Below are 20,529 nucleotides of genomic sequence, written 5' to 3'. Positions count from 1 at the left end.
CTATCTACTGAGCTATCTATCTGTCTCACCATACTGGCTATGAATAAAGGGTGGCAACTTCAGGCTGAAGTGGTCATATGTGCATCATAAATCTGAAGTTCTAGGGAAAACCCTCCACATTGTCCAAAAAGGAGTCATTTCCCATTAGATAGCAGCTGGCCCAATGGGCAGCACATCCTCTCCAGATGAGACAAAGGCTACGTTGCACTCGGCTATGGGGAATGTCCACTGGGGGGTACCATGAATAATTTGCATAGGGCAGAAACCCCAGAAGATATTCTTCCTTTCTAGTGAAAGGATCCTGTGACAAGTGGTGCTGCCAGTAGGGAGGGCAGCTAACCCCATTAACTCCAGAACCACTTAGTCCTTCAGGCAAGCCTGCCCCAAAGTGTGGCTGGTGCTGGAGTGGTCCGCTCTGTGGCCATAGCATCACTGGAGGACTTAGAAGCTGTGTGGTTGTCACGGGTGGAGGAAAGAGTTTATCTGGGATAGGAGTGTATGTGTGCGTATGGGGGGAGTGGGAAATAAAGTTATCAATCATTGACACAGTGGGACCCAACCTCTGACGGCCTGTGTATGCCAGGGATTAAGGGGAATTAACAGGGAAGAGCCCTCCTGGAGAGACAGCATGGATCAGATCCTAATCACAAAGAACAAACAGAGGTTATGCAGGGTCAATCCAGATCTCACTGGAATACCAAATGCAATGGGCAACACAGGGCAAGGGGAACGTGTCTGTGCCAGTTCCCAAACTGGAGAGTTACCATGGAGACTGTCGAGGCCAATACATTTCCAAAGGGAGCAAGCAGTAGGCTTAGTGACTGGATGGCCTGTCCCCATGACTTTCCTGGCCAGACAGATTTCTTTTATGGCCGGGCATGCTAGCCATTCCTCATTTCTCTGCACTGGTGTTGCTATTAAGGCACAACTTTAACTGGCATTATTTTCTGAAGCTGAGCTTCAGAAAGATAGGGTGTTAGAGTAGAAAGGATGCTAAATTGGGAGTCAGAGGTCCTATGTTCAATTCCCAGCTCTATGCATTTAGGAGGTATGTGACCTTGGGCATATTGCTATCCATCTCTGGGCCTCAGTTTCCTCATTTGTAAAATGATGGCGTTGGGATAACTCCAAGGTCCCATATAACTCAAATAGAGTCCTTTTTTTTTTTTAAGGCAATTGGGGTTAAATGACTTGCCCAAGGTCACACAGCTAGTAAGTGTCAAGTGTTTGGTCTGAGGCCGGATTTGAACTCAGGTCCTCCTGACTTCAGGGCTGTGCTCTATCTACTGCATCACCTAGCTGCCCCTCTAATAAAGCCTTTTAATAATAAAGTAAGAAAGGGAGTCTCTCACATACCCAAGAATGAAGACCACCAGAATGGGAATTAGGAGACATGAGGTCTAGACCTAATTCTGTGCTACTAACTCACAATGTAACCTTGGACAAGTTGCTTTATCCTTTCAGACACTATTTTTTCATCTAAAAAATGAGAGGGATTGGATGAGATGAACTTTAGTGTCCCTTCCAACCTGAACACTGTAGGATTCTATATCTGGACTATTACTAGACACCTATTCACAAAATAACAATATATTTCCAGGGCATAAGAAAGTTTTTGTAGTGGTGAGCAGACCCATCTGTATGTGTTGTAGACACTGGTTCTGTCTCACCAAGCTTTTAGTTGTAGAATCCAAGACTACTGAGGGATGCTCAAGTGTAACTGTTATACCACTTACCAAGTCAGTTGTCCAAGAAACTGGGTCTCAGTTGCTTTATCTGTAAAAGGAAGTAGATGACCTCTGAGGGCCCTACTGGCTCCAAATCTATGAACACTTTTCTATGAATTATGAGGTAAATGCTTAGTGGGTTTGTTATAGTTTCAGCTATAATAACCAATGAAACTATAACTAGAGGAAAAATTGACAGTGACTTAGCATTGCTGAATCTTAACTCCTTTCATAATTATAGTGAACAACACCCTCAGTTAGCAACTGATTGCTCACCAGTTCTCTCGTGGGTGCCGTTTTTGTTTCACCAGTGATTGAGGCTGGGCAGGTTATGGGTGTTTAGCAGATTTTTTTTATTAATTTAAATTAAAATGTTCTGGGCATCTTCACTACCACCACCATTACTATAGAACTGACTCCACCATTTCTTTCATTTCCAAAATGTTATCCAGCTAACACAGGGTGCCTGTAGCAGACATTGTAAAAGGGATGACTTTAAAAAGGGATAAAGTTAAAAGTGGGTGGCAACTACAGCATTATTTGACATAGGCCACATAACCACAGACATCAGGAAAAGATTAGCATTTCTATCTGCTGGCAAAAAAGGAGACAGGGGAACAAAAGAGAAGAATGGGAAGGGAGGGAAGAGGAAGAGACTAATTACCCATCAGCAACACAATAGTTAAAACAAATACACTTTGCTGAGAAATACACTGTTTATTTTCAAATGCAGAAGCTATGTGTGTGTGTGTGTATATATATAAATATATATATATGCATATTTTAAAACATTAAAATTTAACTCAAATATCTTCTTTGTTAACACGTCTTATGGCTTATATCTCTTAATATTCTTTGTGCCTTATCTACCAATGATTATTTTCTCCTACCACTTTAAAGTTTTAGGGGCTTTCTATAGGAAATAGTTTCATGATTTTCCTCAAATGTCATTTGCACTGTTAGACATCACTATTATCTATTCCCATTATTAACACCTTACTCTTAGGGCCAAAAAAATGTTAAGTGCAGGAAGGGCCCTTACACAATATCAGAGTTGGGAGGCCATCACAACCCTCCACTTCCTACTATTCCACTAAAACGTGTCCTGTGAGAAGCTACCTTTGCCTGACTTCTTCATTTCTTAATCCCATGATCTATTGTTTCTCTCCAGTCTTTTTGTGGCTTTTCACATTGTTAAGCACACTCCCATCCCTGGTTACTCTTCCATGACCCTGTTTTCTCTCTCTTTTTTCCCCACCTACATGAATGTGACTTTCCTTTCAGTCTCTTTTGCTGGATCATCATCCATGTCTTACCCTCTACTCCTCTAAGCATGGATGTCCCCCAAGGTTAAGTCCTGGACCCTCTTCCTTTCTCTCTATATTCTCTGCCTTGGCAACTTCATCTGCTCCCCCTGGTCTTCTTATCTCCTTTATGCAGACAACTCTCAAATTTATATTTCTAGCTCTAATCTCTCACCATCCAGTTCATCCAGAAGACAGGATTAAGGGAGGGGGAGGGTAGGAGAGGCTAGGAAAAGATGAAAGGGAAAAGAGAAAGAGAAAAGGGGGAAAGAGAGAAAGAAGGAAAAAGGAAAGAGGCTAGGAAGAAAGAAAAGGAGAGAAGAGGGAAAGAGAGAAGAGACTAGGAGAAGATGAAAGGGAGAAGAGAGAGAAAGAAGGGGAAAGGGGATAAGAAGAAAGAAAAGGCAAGAAAAGGAGAAGGCAAAAAAGACTAGGGGAAGGGGGATAAAAGGGGAAGAGATAAGAAGGGAGGTAAGGAGGTAAATGAGAAGATGACAGAAGAAAGTATGGAGGAAGGAAATTTTAAAATAGGCATGAACTTATTAACAGAGAATTAATAAAGTTAACAGAGCTGTGAATGTGAAGACAGGAGAAAAAAATGCATTGCTAGGACATGTTTCTTTACATCAGGTTCCAAGTGTCACTTGCAGCCATCAGAGAGCAAAGGAGAGTGTGTGTGTGTGTGTGTGTGCGTGTGTGTGTGCGCGCACAAGTCTGACATTAAGCAAATGCTTGTTGATTGACTGACTGTGAGAAGACTGGAGAGACGGGTGCAGGGCAGAACCAGGCACACTAGAGCCATGGAGCCCGGGCAGATCAGATGATTGTAATCTGGAAGGCCTCTGATCTGATGGGACTTGCTAACAGTCATAACATTTCAGGTTCACAAACCACAATGGAATGAAAGGAGGAAACAAATAATTTCTGTAGTTCGTGAATAATTCATACCCCAGCCCTGCTTCCTAGTTGAACTTTGAAGGGCTTAAGAACACATAGTAGGGCAGGCAGGAAAGAAGAAAGAGGGCAGAAGGGCTGGCAATGACAAGGAACATTAAGATACTCAAAGCACGTGGGTGTTAGATGCTACCAGGGTTGACCCCAGCCCCTGTCTCTTTTTCTCTGCTGCAGAAGGAAAAAGAAGAGAAATTGTGAGACTAATACTGGAACAGGGAGAATAAAGGTCAATGAGGATCATAGGAATGGGGGAGGGCCCTCAGAGATTAACCAATTTGCTTCCTCTGCAGCATCAGCTCCTTCTATACATCAGGCTCAGCAGGGCTGACTGTCTAATTAAGTCTTTCCTATACTACATTCTTTCAGCCCATATTCAGTAATTATGAGTATTGTGACAGGTTCAATTCATATCTCTTAACTGGTTTTTCCTTGCTACCATACCACCATCCATAACCCTCTTAATTAGAAACTGGCCTCTAGTGTCCTGTGTTCCTCATATACAACACTCTGATGTCCCCTTTCCATGTCTTTGCCCAGGCTCTCCCTCAGGGCTGGGGAGGTACTCCTTCCTCATTTCCCTTTCTTAGAATCTCTTCCTACAAGTACTGTCTTCTTTGTAAAGTCTTTCTTCCCTGCTTCAGATGCCAGTGTCTTTCTCTCAACATCTACCTCATGAATATTATGTGCATGCTCACATATGTATGTGCTATCTCCTCTGACAGAACATAAGCAAGAACTGTTTCTTTTCTTTTTTTTTTTTCTTTTTTTGCTAGGCAATGGGGTTATGTGACTTGCCCAGGGTCACACAGCTAGTAAGTGTTGAGTGTCTGAGGCCAGATTTTGAACCCAGGTACTCCTGACTCCACAGCGGGTACTCTATCCACTGCACCACCTAGCTGCCCCAAGAACTGTTTCATTTTTGTCTATGTACTCCCAGCACTGAGCATGGTACCCAACACACGGTAGGTGTTTGATAAATGTCCGTAGACTGAATGACTTTTGTGATATCACACAACCTCATCGTCAAGATCTTATCATGTAACTATTTTTTGGCAGTAATTATTATTTTTTTCTTATGAGGCAATAGGTCATTACATTTCCATTCACCCCAATAAAATACTATGACTCAACAATTAAGTTGTACTTGATACAAGATGTGCACCTTGTGTTATATAGAAACTAATGGGTAAATAATTTACCCTTAACAGCATAGTACGGTGCAGGTGAGTGACAAGAACATGAGATAATGATAACAACAGCAATATGGTGCCTACTATGGGTCAGGCATTGTGCTTAGTGGTTTGCAAATATTATCTCATTTGATCCTCACAAAAACTCTAGGAGGCAAGTGCTATTATCTCCATTTTACAGATGAAAATTGAGTTAAATAAAGGTTAACTGAATTGCCCAGGGTCATACAGCTAGGAAATGTCTAACACCAGATTCGAACTCGGGTCCTCCTGACTTGAGGCCTAGCACTCTAGCCCCTGTGCCACCAGCTGCTTCTAGATAAGAGTTCAAACTCCCCTGGTGTCAGTCTTCTAGTTCCCATTTGACCTCATGGCCACTTGAAGAAGACACAGAAGTGTACCCAGAGCAACCCTGCTTCTCATCAAAGAACTGTCCCAAAGAAGTCTTCCTGAAAAAGGTAGATGTCAATGATCTACCTCTTCTCTACAGCATCCAAACAGCATCTGCACTGCACAAACATACATGATTATATGCTGTTCTGTCCTCTACTTCTCTCAGTAAATCATTTCCTACTGATCCTATATATAAGTTGTTTGTACATATTTGTTTGTTTGTCTCCCTCACTAGACTGTGAGCTCCTCAAGGGCAAAAACTGTCTTTGATCTCTCTTTGTATTTCTGGTATTTTGCACAGTGCCTGGCCCATAGCAGAGGCTTAAAAAATGCTTACTGACTGACTGTTTTCTAATTATTTCATGCATATCAGTCTTTTCTTTTCTTTTTTTTCTTCTTAGTGAGGCAATTGGGGTTAAGTGACTTGCCCACAGTTACACAGCTAGTAAGTTTCAAGCATCTGAGGCTGAATTTGAACTCAGGTCTTCCTGACTCCAGGGCCAGTGCTCTACACACTGTTCCACCTAGCTGCCCCTCAGTCTTTTCTTCCTGATTGTGGTCTGTCCTTTGTTCTCAAAGAGGACCATGACATCAGGAAGTTGCCATGACTTGCATGTGAATTGGATTTAAGTGTTTAAGGGATGTGCAAAGTCACCAGCCTCACTCTCTCCTCCAGAACCATCAGAGTCCAGTGGCGAGATATAGATCAGGATGACTGGAGATGGTCCTGGATGCAGAGGAAGACCTTGGCCTTTTGTATAAATAAGGGTAGGGACATGTACTTCAGAACTGGAGATATTTAGCCTAGAGAAAAGAAGACATACTGGAGATAGGTCAGATGTCTTAAGGGATCTGGAGGGTTTTCATGTGGAAAAGAGAGATTAGGCTTGTTTCCCTGGCACAAGTAGGAAGTGGGAGTTTCAAGGGGGTAGACTTAGGTTTAATGTCAAGAAAAACGTCCTAACAACTAGAGTCACTCAAAAGCCGAATGAGTGTTCTCGGGAGGCAAAGGGTGTCCTTCAACACTAGAAAGGTCTTTAAGCAAAGGCTGGATTACCATTTGTCAGGTATACTACAGAAGGAATTCTTGTCTGAGATCCATCCCAAATTTGGGATTCTGTGATCCTAATAATAATAAGAATGATAGCCTCACATTTCTACAGTACTTTACAATTTAGGAAGTGTTTTTCTCATGGAAATCTCCTAACAGTTAGAAAAATCCAGAAAGGCTAATAGGCTGTCTTTTGAGGTAATGGGTTCACCATCAGTAGAAGTATTCAACCAATAGCTAAAGGACCACTTGTCAGAGATATTGTATACTTCAGGCAGGCGTTGGCCTAAATGTATTCACCTGCTTACTACCTGTGACTAAAGTCACTCAAACCTTCTATGCCTCAGTTTTCTCATCTGTAAAATGAGGAGTTTGGAGAAGAAGGCTTCTAAGGTCCCTTCCAATTATAAATTTAAAATCTTAAGATCCTATAAACTCTAAAATGCCTTTCAACTCTTGAGCATTTATACCTCTTGTATTGAGGCAGCTGGTGGTTCAGTGAGCAGACCACTAGGCCTGGCGTCAAGAAAACCTGAGTTCAAATTCAGCCTTAGACACTTCCAGGGCATGTCACTTAATCTCTGTCTGCCCCACCCCAGTCTCCTCATCTATAAAATGAGGAATAGCACCTACCCCCTAGTTGTTATGAGAATCAAATGAAGTAATATTTGTGAAGTCTTTTGCAAACCTTAAAGAGCTATATAAATACAAGGTATTTGTATATCCCCCAACCCCACCCTCCACTCCAGCCAGTACCGTGAAATGACAAGCATAGTAGGTGTAGAATAAATCCTTGCTGATTAAATTATGGCTCAGGTACCTTCTGAAGTCTTTAAGCAGCCTAGGGGGCCCACTTACTAGCTTTGTGACCTTGGACAATCTCTTAACCCTGTTTGCCTCAGTTTTCTTATCTGTAAAATGAGCTAGAGAAAGAAACAGCAAACCACTCTTGTATCTCTGCCAAGAAAACTCCAGATGGGGTCACGAAGAGCCAGACACAACTGAAAAACTATACAAAGGGGTCCATTTCTCTTACTCACCTCTGCCTTGCATATTCCTAGAGCTGGTAAGACCTTCTGGAAGAGTCTAGATATATGTGACCTGGGATGCCTAACAGCAGGCATCAATAACCCATCTTACTTATTATTGTTCTTATTATTGGCATGGAGGAATGTCTTCTCCAAGGTACTACGCATTCACCTAGCTCTCTTAGATGCCTACAGGGTGGTGTGGTGAGAAGTGCATTGGACCTGGGACTTGCAGATGGATGACATAGGTTCAGGTCATGGTTCCACCATCACTTACTAGCTGGGTAACCCTGAGCAAGTCACTTAACCACTGTGAGACTCATATCTTCCATTTGTAAAATGGGGGTGACCATCCTTGTATAATCTACTTTGAGAGCTATTTGTTGTAAATATCGAATGGGATCATGGATGGGAAATTGCTTTGTAAACGGCAAGGTGCTCTATAAAGTATGTTTGTTTTTATTGCATTTGAAGCACTGACTAGAGCAAGGATGGGGAACCCGAGGCCACTAGAGTGAAGCCAAACCAACCAAGGCTATCCTTCCATCCTGAGCGGCTGCTACCACATTAATCTCATCACACAGTGTGGTTTGTATTTCAAAACTCATTTCTCTCCGTGAGTGCTGTGAGAGCAGAAATGATACTTCCTCCTCTCAGTCTTATACTCGGTGCCCCTGCCAGCCATATGACCTGCTCCCTAAATACATCACCAACAAAGGCAATGTGGAAGTCAAAGACAAACTGGATTCTGCCCCCTCAGCCTGAGCACCTCTGGCTACCTGTGCTGGGCCGCTCTGAGGTCAAAAGTGGGCATGTGGGGAAGTTGTAATATTTCCATTCAACTTCTCATTCACTCAAATAGTATCTGATTTACATCTTTCCATCTACTATTTATTCAATTCACAGCCAACAGTGAGGATATTTCAGAACTGAAAAGTGAACATACATCAAAAAAGGAAAATATATTTCCCCCCTAAATTTCAGTGTGGTTATCTTTTTAATCACATAATCACTCATGTTTATATAGCCTAAGCTCTCTAAAGTACTTTTCTCACAAGAACCCTGCAGAGTGGGCTGTACAAGTGTTATTAGCCATGTTTTACCAGTCATTTCAGTTGTGCCTGATTCTTCATGACCCACTTTGGGTTTTTTTTTGTTGTTTGTTTTTTGTTTTTCTTTTTTTTGCTAGGCAATGGGGTTAAATGACTTGCCCAGGGTCACACAGCTAGTAAATGTCAAGTGTCTGAGGCCAGATTTGAACACAGGTCCTCCTAAGTCCAGGGCCGGTGCTCTATCCACTATGCCACCTAGCTGCCCCTTTATTAGGAGTTTTCTTAGCAAAGATATTGCAGTGGTTTGCCATTTCCTTCTCCACCTCATTTTATAGATGAGGAAACTAAGGCAAACAGAGTTAAGTGACTTGCTCAGGGTCACATAGTCAGTAAGTGTCTGAGGCTAGATTTGAATTCAGGAGGAGAAGTCTTCCTGACTCCAGAACTAGTACTCTATCCACTGTGCCACCTAGCTGCCCTACAGATGAAGAAATTGAAGAATAAATAAATAACATGACTTATTCATAGTCACAGAGCTAGGACTTGTCAGAGCCAGGATTCAAACCTGGGCCTCATGACTCCTAGTCCAGAAGCCTTTCTACTAAATCACAATGCTTCTCTACGTGCGCTATAAATCTTTCAGAATGCCTGGGTACACAAGAATACCCAACAATAAAATCTCATGTAAGCACAACCTGTCAGGTTACACAGGTTCCCAATGTGGCTGAAAAATCAACCAAATCTTTTTTCCCCCCTTTAAAGCATTTCTCTTAGAATCACAAAATCTTAGAACTAGAAAGGACCTCAGAAAACATCTAGTAGTCCAAACTCTACTTTTTACCCTGGTGCAATGAGTAGAGCACTAGAGCGTTAGACAGAAAGACCTGAGTTCAAATTCAGCCTCAGATACTTTCTGTGTGACCCTGAACAAGTCACTTAACCTCTGTGTCTCAATTTCCTCATCAGCAAAATGGGGATAATAATAACATCTACTTCCCATAGTTGTTGTGAGAATGATGTGAGATAATATTTGTAAAGCGCTTTGCAATCCCTAAAAGAGCTATATAAATTCTAGCTACTATAATAATACTTATTAATCATTCTTAAATTATAACATAAATAATTTAAAATTATAATTGGTATAGCAGCTGGAATGATAATGATGATGGTGATGATGATGATGATGATGATGAAAAAAACATGGCTCAGGGAGGTAGATTTCCTCAAGGGAAATTTGTTTAAATTAGGTAATAAACCTTCTGGCTGTGAACTGTATCTCAACCGTGACACATGCTCTCTCCCATACTGTGCTTAACCTTCCACATATGTTAATAAAACAACAAGTGCCAAGCCACCTGCCTTCCTATTGCACTAGAAGCCACTGAAAAGGAAGCCCAAACTCTTTTTAACCATTTGGTGCCATGCGAGGGCCCCTGGAAGTCTTCTGGTTTTAAGATCATCGTCACTGCAGCTAGTAAAGAGGTTACACCTATTCAGTTCTAAAAGCACGGGAAGGAGACGCCGGCTGAGCCCTCCCGACAGAGCCCAGCTCACCCAGGTTTCATCAGAGTGAGGTCACATCAGAATCACGGTACTTACCGCATGTTGTGTAAATGCAGAAACATCCTGTGTGTCATTGTCAGCGTCCAGCCTAATGAGCCTCCCAAGTTTGGGGGAACTTAGAACTGTGAATGTGATCGATTGGTTTCCCACACTGTCCTCATCATTGGTCACAGCTTTCAGGATGTGAGATGTAATGGACTTTGTGGAGCCTAAGAGACAAACCAACATAAAAATGTAGAATCAGTAATGCCCATCGTAACGTAGTGCTCCCTCTAAAAGGCTCATACTGAATGATCTCATTCCTTCTCTTATCCTTTCTGTGGGTTAGGAGCAGGCAAAGTATTCTCTTGGCTCTCTTTGGAAGCCATCTTTACCCCAATATTCTAGGAGCTGTGATTTCATCAGTATAGGGACACCCTCCATCAATGCAGATCATTGTCCCTTACTTAGTAAATGGTATTCACAAGTGGCTAGGACCAGAAAAAAAAGAAATCACTACTATGGTGTCAAACTCTAAGTCTAGAGAGAGATGAGATACTCCAAATATATCTTTAGGCCCTTTCCAGTGTGGTAGGGCCTGACAGAGTTTGTGCTCTGCTGGCACAGCCCTCAAGAACCCAAGGTCATGACAATCAGGGGCAGACTTCGTTTTGTTTTGTTATTATGCTAACATTTATATAGCACCTACTATGTGTCAGGCACTGTGCTAAGTGCTTTAGTAGTATTATCTTATTTGATCTTTATAACAAACCTAAGAGGTAGTTGCCATTATGATCCCCATTTTGTAGTTGAGGAAACAGAGGCAAACAGAGGTAGGTCACACAGGTAGTAAGTTTCTGAGGCCAGATTTGAACTCAGGTGTTCCTAACTCTATGTCCAAGGCTCTATCCACTGCACCACCTAGCTGATTCCTAAATGGATTCCAAATGGCATCTAGAACATTGCAGGATGGCCAGGGTGAAAGGGGAATTAACATCTTTCAACAAACAGCCCAAGATTTTAGTCACTTTCTTCCTGTGTAGGAGTAACACCTATTGTGAGAGTTGTGCACACAGTGGGTGCTCTGTAAACACTTGCTGACTAATCTTAATGCCATAAACAAAGCTTTTAAATGACAGCCTCGGTTCATCTATTTCATTAAAGTCACTTTAATTCAAGGGAGCAGGTGTTTCCCACTGTGTCGAGATGGCCAGACTTACTGCTTAAACCTAACCACAAATCTAAGAGCCTAAAACAGGACAGTGGTTATTATACTACAGGCCAAGTAAGGCTCTGGGGCTGGAGCCTTCTAAACATTTGAAAGTATTCTTTCTCAGTCCTCATTTAGCATTTAAAAATGCTTTTGGCCTCTGAGATGGGGAGTTTAATCCTGGGGATAGGTGGGAGTATCACAGGCTTAGGAATAGCCCAGCTCTATGCTGGTTAAAACCTTTACACATCACATTTCCTATTACAAACTGCCTCCTAGACTCCCTTGCCTCTGTAGGCTTAAACCCTTGAAACCACTGCCATCTTCAGGCCTTCAGAACTGATGGGTACAGGAATGAGAAGAGGGTGCCTCAAGAAGGCAGGGGGCAGGGTGGGATCACACGGCCCTGTGCCCCTAGCCAAGTTTCACAAAGTCAAAACCAGGTCTGAATTCCACCCTTCCTAGACATCAACCAATGTCATTATTTCAGCCCCAGCATTTATGCAGGAGGAGGGACATCAATCTTCCCACTTCTACTTTTCCCCCTTTGTGTCCCCATCATACTAATTGTTACCACAATCACCAAGTGAGGACAATTGATCTGTAGGGCAGGGAAGGAAGCAGCTGTTGCCAATAACCTTGATGAGGGTAACAGCCTCTCCCCATCCCCCACCTCCAGGCTGACTGTAGCAGCAGCATGTTTAGTTAGGGTGTACCCTCGGGGAATTATTTTAAGTGAACATTTATTGAATACTTAATCATTTTATTCATCAAACTAAAGAAAATAAAACAACTCTGATTTTTATTTTAAAAAATGACTGTACTTAAAACATAAAATTATAAAATTCAGGATAATCTTTTCAGTCTTTTTTTTTTTAATAAAAAGAAATCTTTCTGTTTCTTGTTCTCCCCTCTTATTCCCCTGCCACTCAACTGAAGGAAGAAACAAATATTTATTAAGCACCTACTATGTGCCAGGTACTGTGCTAAGCACTTTACAAATATCATCCCATTTGATCCTCACAAATAGCCCTGGGAGGTAGGTGCTATTATCATCCTCATTTTACAGATTAGAAATCTGAGGCGAACAGATGACTTGCCCAGGGTAACACAGCTTATAAATGTTTGAGATTGAATCAGAGTTCAGGTCTGACTCCAGGCCCGGTGCTCTACCTCCTGAGCCACCTACCAGGGGTTGGGAACCTGTAGCCTGCAGGCTACATACGGCCCTCCAAGTCCTCAAGTGCAGCCTTCTGACTGAATCCAAACTTCACAAACTAGCTGCATTGAGGTCCGTCCTTTGGAAATTTAAAATTTAAACTTTTTTTTGCCTTTCTTGTCTGTACCAACCAGAGCAGCAGGGTAGTGTGCTATAGGTAGAATCAAAGGAAAATGGCCAGAGAAATCAAAAGGGGGAGAGAGGAAGGGATGTCAAGTTGAATTTTTCTTTTTCCTGTCCTGGCTGTAGCAGGTTAGAGTGAGGAGGATGTCTCCAGGGTACAGACTACAAGAAGTATATCAGACCCCAGGCCTGATCTCAACAGGATTTGGACTCTGATAAACAGAACCACCACCAAGGGCAGGCAATACCTCTTCTGGAAGACAGTCTTAGCATGTCCATATTGTGGGGTGACCCTGTCACTAGAAGTACCTATTTCTTTGTCCTTCCTTAAAACCTAAAAGCCATTTTGGGTAAATAAGTGTGAAATGAACCAAGAAAAGAGGAGAGGCAGTGACTATCGAAACCAGGAGTCTCCAGAACCTGGTAAAGCCACTCCAGAAGGTTCCCATCATAGCTAGAGGGCAGGTCTTCCTGATTCTAGGCCCAGGGCTCTAGCCACTTAGCAGATTTCTAAATAGACACCAAATGGCATCTAGAACACTACAGGATGGCCAAGCTGTAAAGAGAATTCACATCTCTCAACAGACAGCCTGAGATTTTAGCCACTTTCTTCCCTTATAGGAGTAATAGCTTTTGTGGGAGCTGTGCACATAGTAGGTGCTCTGCAAATACTTGCTGATTGATCGCTCTCAGTGCCATACCCTGTACACACTCCTCTGAGTACTGAGGACAGTAACAGCAGGGTGAGTGAGACCTCTGTAGTGAAGTTCTATCCTAGATGAGGGGTTCTTAATATTTTTTGTGTGTATGTAATAGATCCCTTGGGCAGTTAGGTGTAGACTTTGGACCTCTTCTCCAGAAAATGTTTTTAAATTACTGAAGGAAACTCTAAATTGTTTTAAAGATTAGAGGAAATAAGGATGTAATTTTTACCCATTCAAATTCACAGTTCTCCTGAAATCCAAGGGGTCAGTGGATCCCAGGTTAAGAGCCCCTTTTTTAGAGAATCTGGATATTTGGGTGGCTTTTGCTACATCTATGTTATGTTTCTACTTCTGTGTTTTGTGCGTTTCTATGTAAAGAGCTCTATTACAAGCTGCCAGAATTCTTAAAATACAGTATTCAGCAAATATTGGAGAGAGAAGGTAATATATCCTAAAACCAGTGGCTGCCAAAATCCTTCTGAACTCTCTCTTGTTCTCTCAAGAGGGTCTATGCTGGAGGTCACAGAATCATGACACTCAGAAGGCAGGAGGTCCTGATAGAGAGGCAGTGGGGTATAGTGCACCGAGCACTGGGCTCAGAATCAGATCTTGGTTCAAATCCACATTAGCTACGTGACTCTGGACAACCCACTTCACAAGTTCACAGCCCCAATCTCCCACTCTGTAAGATGGAGATAATAATACCATTTATCTCACAAGGTTCTAGTGAGGAACAAATAAGAATGTAAAATACTTTGTAAACCTTAAAGCTCTATATAAACGTTAGCTATTAACCTCCATATTGTTTCTTCATTCCTTGCTCCTTTGTAACACGCTTACCATTCACTTCTCTCCCCTTTTTGCCTCCTAAATGTCTAGAACCTAAGCCCACATTAGAGGCCAGAACTACTTCTTAACCTAAGCTTGTCTCCATGCCAGGTGGGTGAATGGTCTATCTGAGGACCCCTTTTCTGTCAAGTAAGACACTCAGAGGAAGCAAAGCATAGAGTCTACGGTTAGGAAGGTCTCCATTCCAGACCCACACCTGCCACATGCTGGCTGGGTTATCCTAAGCAATGCTCTTATTCTACCTCTTATCTTTGGTACAACTAGTCTACCTGGGCATGTTCAGTCAACAGGAACAGTTCCGTCCAGGACCTTTCAGTTATACCACTTTCTCTCTTGGTGATCTTTTCAAAGTGCCTATTGACCTACAGACCTATATAATATTATTGATAATATAATAATTAACTATATAATATTGTCATTGATTACCCAACTATAGTTCTCATCTTCAAGGAACTTGTATTCTAAAATGGACAAAGTGAAAGTAAAGAGGGTGGTTTAATGGAAAAAATGTTGGATCTGGAGTTGGAGATCTGGGTTCAAATTCTGACTTTGACACTTTTTAGCTGTGTGACCCTGGGCAAATCATTTCAATTCTCTGGGATTCAATTTTCTCAGCTCTAAAATAAGAGGGCGTGGATTAAATGACCTTTAAAGTCCCTACCAGCTCTAAATCTATTATCTTACTTTATTAGATAGTGAATTAACTACTTTATCTTGCCTTGTAAAAGGCAATCTAGCAAACTGATTATTTTTTCCTATAAAAACTCAAGTTTCAATCTATATTCATCAAAAAAGTGTTCTTCTTTATGGGCCAAAGGAAAAAAAATATAACACCATCTGGGTCAGCTGAGGTGGAACACAACATTCCCTGATCCATTACTCTGCTTCTACAGCCCAATGTCAACAGCCACTGAGAGATTCCTTTTCTGGGAAGGTAACCTCTATCCATCACCTGTGGCTTTAAATAGCAATATGGGGAAATGACCATAGACCATGAGGATCAGGGCCCATAAATGATTGCTATAGGTGCTAGCGTGCAAAAGACTACTTACTATTTCACCACACCTAATGTTTAAATGGATTCTCAGTTTAGGAGAAGTGTTGTTGTTGTTGAAAGTGTTTAAAAAAAAAAACCCTCCTAAAAAAGAAAAACCCAAAACTTAAAAGGCCTACTTATATTAATTAGTATATGGATTTTGGTGTTGTCTTTATGATTTGGTGTGAGTTTCTCATTTAAATTAAAGGAGGAATAATTTCTTCCCCTCATATGGTCAGGAAAGATTCTGGAGGAAAAATGTGATTTCAAGCGGAAGGACTCTTGAGAAGGAAAGGACATTTAGATACAGGACATGGTAGGTGTTCTAGGCTGTATGCAGAAATTATAAAACACCTGAGGGCTTCAGGATAATCAATGGTGAGGGAAGAATTTTGGTCATTTTTTTTCTTTTTTAAAAGTGTCTATTTTTATGAATGAGTAATAGAAATCCAAAGGGCTTGGCTCTCTAATTAAAGTGGCCTTGTACCTTTCTCTTTAAACATACCACTGTCTTAATGAATATAAAAATGTGGCCAGAACACAATGAAGATACCTAAATTAACGTGAACAGGTCTTTCCCTATCTGTGACCCTAACCAAAAAACATAATCTTTTTTGGGACTCAATCTCTCCATCTGCAAAATGGGAGACTGGACTATAAAGGAAGCAGCACAGTGGAAAGTGCTGACTCTTGAATCCAAGGACCTGGTTCAAATCCTGCTTAAGCTATTGAATAACTATGTAAATTTGGGCAAAGTCTTTTGCTCTCCCTGGGCCTCAGTTTCTTCAAACATAAAATGACAGGGCTGGACAAGGTGACCTTTGAGGTCCCTTCCACCTTCAGAACTACAATCTTATGACTAAGTTATTTCAAAAGTCTCCTCTTCAGTTCAAGAATCTTTCAGAACACTATTTTTTTTACAGCCAGATTTTCTAAGTTTATCACTTTTAGGTCATCAGTCCAGAGATACCTCACCATTCTGAAGTAGTTTTTAACTAAATGGTACCCTAATGGCCTGAAAGATGAGTCATTGTTATTTTTTTTTAAATAAAACCAACTTTTTTTCTTGATATATTGTTTCTGTCTACAGCACCACAATTTCCTTAGTCACTCACCCAGGCTAATAACCTTGGATTCCTCTTTGATTCCTCTTTCTTCACCTCCCATCCCCACCCATTTTAATTAGTAACCAAGGCTTGTTGATTCTATCTCTGCACATTCCTCCCATCTGTTCCCTCCCTATTCATCCCCACGGCCACTGCCTTAGTTCACAGTTTAGAATCCCACCTCCCTAGCCTTCACCTTGATTATTAAAATAGCCTCTGATACTCTGTCCCCTCCTCCAGTCTCTTACTTCTAACTCATCTGGCAAAACAACTGACAAATTAATTTTTCTAATGCATAGCTCGGATCATACCATTATCCTAGTCAAACTTTTAATAGCTCTACATTAATGACTGACTGAATAATGTACAGACTTCTCGGTCAAATCAATAAACATTTATTAAGCCTCCACTTTGTGTAAGGCACTGTGCTAAGCAGTGGGGGATACAAAGAAGGGGGAAAAAAAGGTCCCCACAGTCTAATGGGGGAGAAAATGTGCAAACAACTGTGTACAAACAAGATACATACAGGATATATTGGAAATAATCTTAGAAGTAAGGCATCAGTAAGAAGGGCTGGGAATGCTGCAGAAGGTGGGACTCTAGCTGAGACTGGAAGAAACAAGAGGCAGAGTTGAGGAGGAAGAGCACTCCAGGAATGGGGAACGGCCAATGTAACGGAACAGAGCCTGGACTTAGCGTGGCCTGTGTAAGAAACAGCAGAAAGGTCAATGTCGCCAGACCAATTACAGAGTTACACGGAGAGAAGTAAGATGTGAGCAGACTGAAGGTGCAAGAAGGGGCCAAGCTATGAAGGGTCTGAATGCCTTAGCTTGGTATTCAAAGCCCTCCACAATCTGGCTGCAGCCCACTTTTCTGGCTGAATAAGACTACTCTCCCGATGTACTCGATGCTCCAGCTAAACTGAACTACTTTGCCATCACCTGATCATTTCTTCAACCTTCCCACCTCTGTGTGTGCTAATCACCATCCCCCTAAACCCAGAATGCCCCATCCTCCACAAAGCCTTCTAATTTCTATCAGAGGTCAATTAATCTACTTGATCTCGGGTACATTCTAGGCTTCTTGAGGACAGAGATCACATCTTATTGATCTTTGTATCTATCCCAGCACCAAGCACAGTACTGTATGCAGTAGGCACTTAATAAGATCATGGGATCATAGAACAAGAACTGTAAAGGACCCCTAAGGCTGTCTAATCCAACCTGCTATTAAATCACTTGCCCAAGAACATACAGCAAGTAAGTGGTAGAGTTAACATTTGAACCCAGGTCCTCTGACATCAAATCAAGCGCCTATTGTATGCTTAAATGAGATATGGGGGTGGGGGGATAAGGATGGGAAGGAAGGGGTAGGGAAAGGGCAATAAGACTTGTTTCAGCTAAATTCCTACAAAGAAAAAAAAGTCCTGCTCTAAGTTCAAAACAGAGACATAGGAAAATATGTGCACAATTCACCATATCTCTCCATGACCAAAAATAGCACATTCTGACTATGTAAATGGAGCATTCTAATCAAATGGAATGTATAAACTTAGCCCTGAAAATTCCCTTCACTTCAAGTCTTACCTGGAAAGACTCCCAGTCCTTTGTTTGTTTCCAGACTGAGGACCAGCGCTTGAGCTGTGATGCTAAAAATCTGTCGGGGTGCAAAGTTCAAGCCATCAGTAACCTGAAAGCTAAAACCACCAGACATTGCTCCTGTAAAAAGAAAAATGGCATCCTTGTCACTTCAGTTAATCAACAAAAACAAACTCCAGCAAACCATACTCTCATCTGTTAAACACGAAAGAGGGAGGCAGAGAGTAAGTACACAAAAGCTAAATATTGTAGTTTTTTTCAAGGTACTTTTTAAAAAGGCATAACTGAAGGTTTGAAAAGTATATATATGGGTATATGTATGTAAATCTACATGTATGTATATGTATGTATGCAAATCTACATGCATGCACACATATGTTTACATATTGTGGTAACTTAGTAGGGCAAGCAGTGACTATGTAAACCCTTTGTAGTGAAGTCACTAACACTGACTAAGTTTTTCAAACAGATTCATAGAATCTTAGGCAAGCTAGAAGGCATCTCAGAGGTACCCTTTTATTATTTTAAAGATGAGGAAATGAGGCCCAGGGCGGTTAAATGATCTGCCCAAGGTCACACCAGGCCCTGTGCATTCAAAGTCAGTAGGTTTTCCAGGAATTATTTGAACCACAAACACAAGGCCAAGTAGTGGAACTTGTGGGATAGAAAAATGTTGGTACAAATAATTAGTAATAACTACTGAAGGCAAGAAATGGGGCAAGGGGAAGGGGGGAGGATTATATGGGAAAATTTAAGGATTGTCAGCAGTTCTAATTGTTTATCAGTCTCAACCTATCTGTTTCTACTAAATACACATAGTAAAAGTGATGGATAATCTCCCTTACTTCTGTGAGGGGATCAGTGATTTTTCCAGTTATAAATTAACATTTGAGCAAAACTGAATCTGAGAATAAGAGCCCAGATTGATGACTTCCTCCAGGAGAACTTTACCAGCCTTGTTCCCAAAGTTCAAGTAAAATAGAAGATTTACAAATGTAAATATTTACATTATTTTCATCCTCTAAGAAATGCTCATTTAACAGCAGGCTTGGAAACAACATTTTTTTTTTTTGGTCTCATGTGCTCATTTGCCCTCTGGGTCATTGTGTGGCAAAGGCAGAGGGAGGGCATCACCAGGCGCTGCAGCTCCATCGTGAGCATGTATTTGCTTATTAAAATTATTTCGTAAAGGCAACTCCCTAGTCTAACAGGCCTCTCAAGTTCTCATTATCCAATCAAGCCAAGTTAGTTCTTTTGCCATATAAAAAGTTTATAGACTATTAAAAAAATCCCACGTAAACTCAAAAGCTCTCTAATAAAAGTAAGAAGCCTGTGTTTCATCTACCTGAGAGCAAAAAACCAGAGTGGAATGCTGTATTTACAATGTACAATGGAACTGAGAAAGTTGTATATAATGAAGCTTGAAATTAAAGTAACTCCTTATCATTTTATAATCAGGGCATTTTATGAATATAAAAACAAAATGGAGACTAGTAAAAAAAAATAACTATATCAAGACAGATGCTGGAATATGATACCAGACACACCATGATGCCTGGCTAATTAGAACAAAAATTAAGGTAAAAGAGGAGATATAAAAGCTGTGTGGTCCTGTGGTAAAGGGAACAGATGGGAAACTAAGGGGGCACACAACCCCATCCAGATGCAAGCTTTCTGTGTGATCCCTAAGTCACTTAGCCTCCCAAGTCTTGATTTCATCAACCTACTTGGGAGGCTATGTGGAATAATGAATTAGATTAATAGCAAAGCACTTTGCAAATATAAAATGGTATGGAGGCAATTGAAGAAAAACTCTTTTGTTGGGTGGCAGATAATGGATTGATGCACCAGTGGGCTGGCCAGCTGTTCTAAGCAACAGAGACATTTGTGGTTAAGAGCCAACCCATTACATTTTCAGAGTCAACATGAGGGTTGCTAATAGCATTCAAAGTGGGCTGGAGTCCATGCTTTACCTTCCTCAATCTCTTACTACCTTTATTTCCAACTGTTATAAAAAGTGGAAAATGATTTTGTATCCTGGCTAAAAGCTAAACTGAATATTGACATCTTGAAATATTACTCAACTCTTTGAAGGTTTTTAATTGGGAAGCTGCATCAAGATGCTTATTCAGGAGAAAATTTTAAAGATTTGTGTGCATACAGCATAATCCTGGGACTGCGATAATGCTACCAAGACCCAACGCTCCTCACACCAGGATGCTGACATCTTGGAAGCTATAAATACTGCAGCCTGCATCCACTATACATTCTAGATCATGTTTTAAACTTTGGGTTTACAGGTCATTACAGTCATGGGTTACATTACAGGCCATTACAGTGGGTTACAGTCATGTTAGTGCAACTCATGGTTCATAAAGACAATCAAGAAAATTGTCCCTTTTCTCCCTGATCGGTTTTCCTTTCAGAAGAAAAAAATAGTTTT

At 41.2% G+C, this 20,529-nt stretch overlaps 1 protein-coding gene across 1 annotated transcript in view; it reads right to left on the bottom strand.

Moving 5' to 3' along the window:
* The window catches only part of LOC114044085 (chondroitin sulfate proteoglycan 4-like), a 116,370-nt gene that overhangs the window by 16,299 nt on the left and 79,542 nt on the right, over positions 1–20,529 (bottom strand). The window contains 2 exon segments of the mRNA XM_027863369.1: positions 10,299–10,471; positions 18,075–18,206. Of these exon segments, the coding sequence (XP_027719170.1) occupies positions 10,299–10,471; positions 18,075–18,206 (305 nt within the window).

This window comes from Vombatus ursinus, unplaced genomic scaffold (assembly GCF_900497805.2).
Source record: "Vombatus ursinus unplaced genomic scaffold, bare-nosed wombat genome assembly UNPS02014772.1, whole genome shotgun sequence".
Classification (NCBI taxonomy): Eukaryota; Metazoa; Chordata; class Mammalia; order Diprotodontia; family Vombatidae; genus Vombatus; species Vombatus ursinus.
The sequence above is the reverse complement of the archived record's forward strand: the minus strand, read 5'-3'. Positions and strand labels throughout refer to the sequence as shown.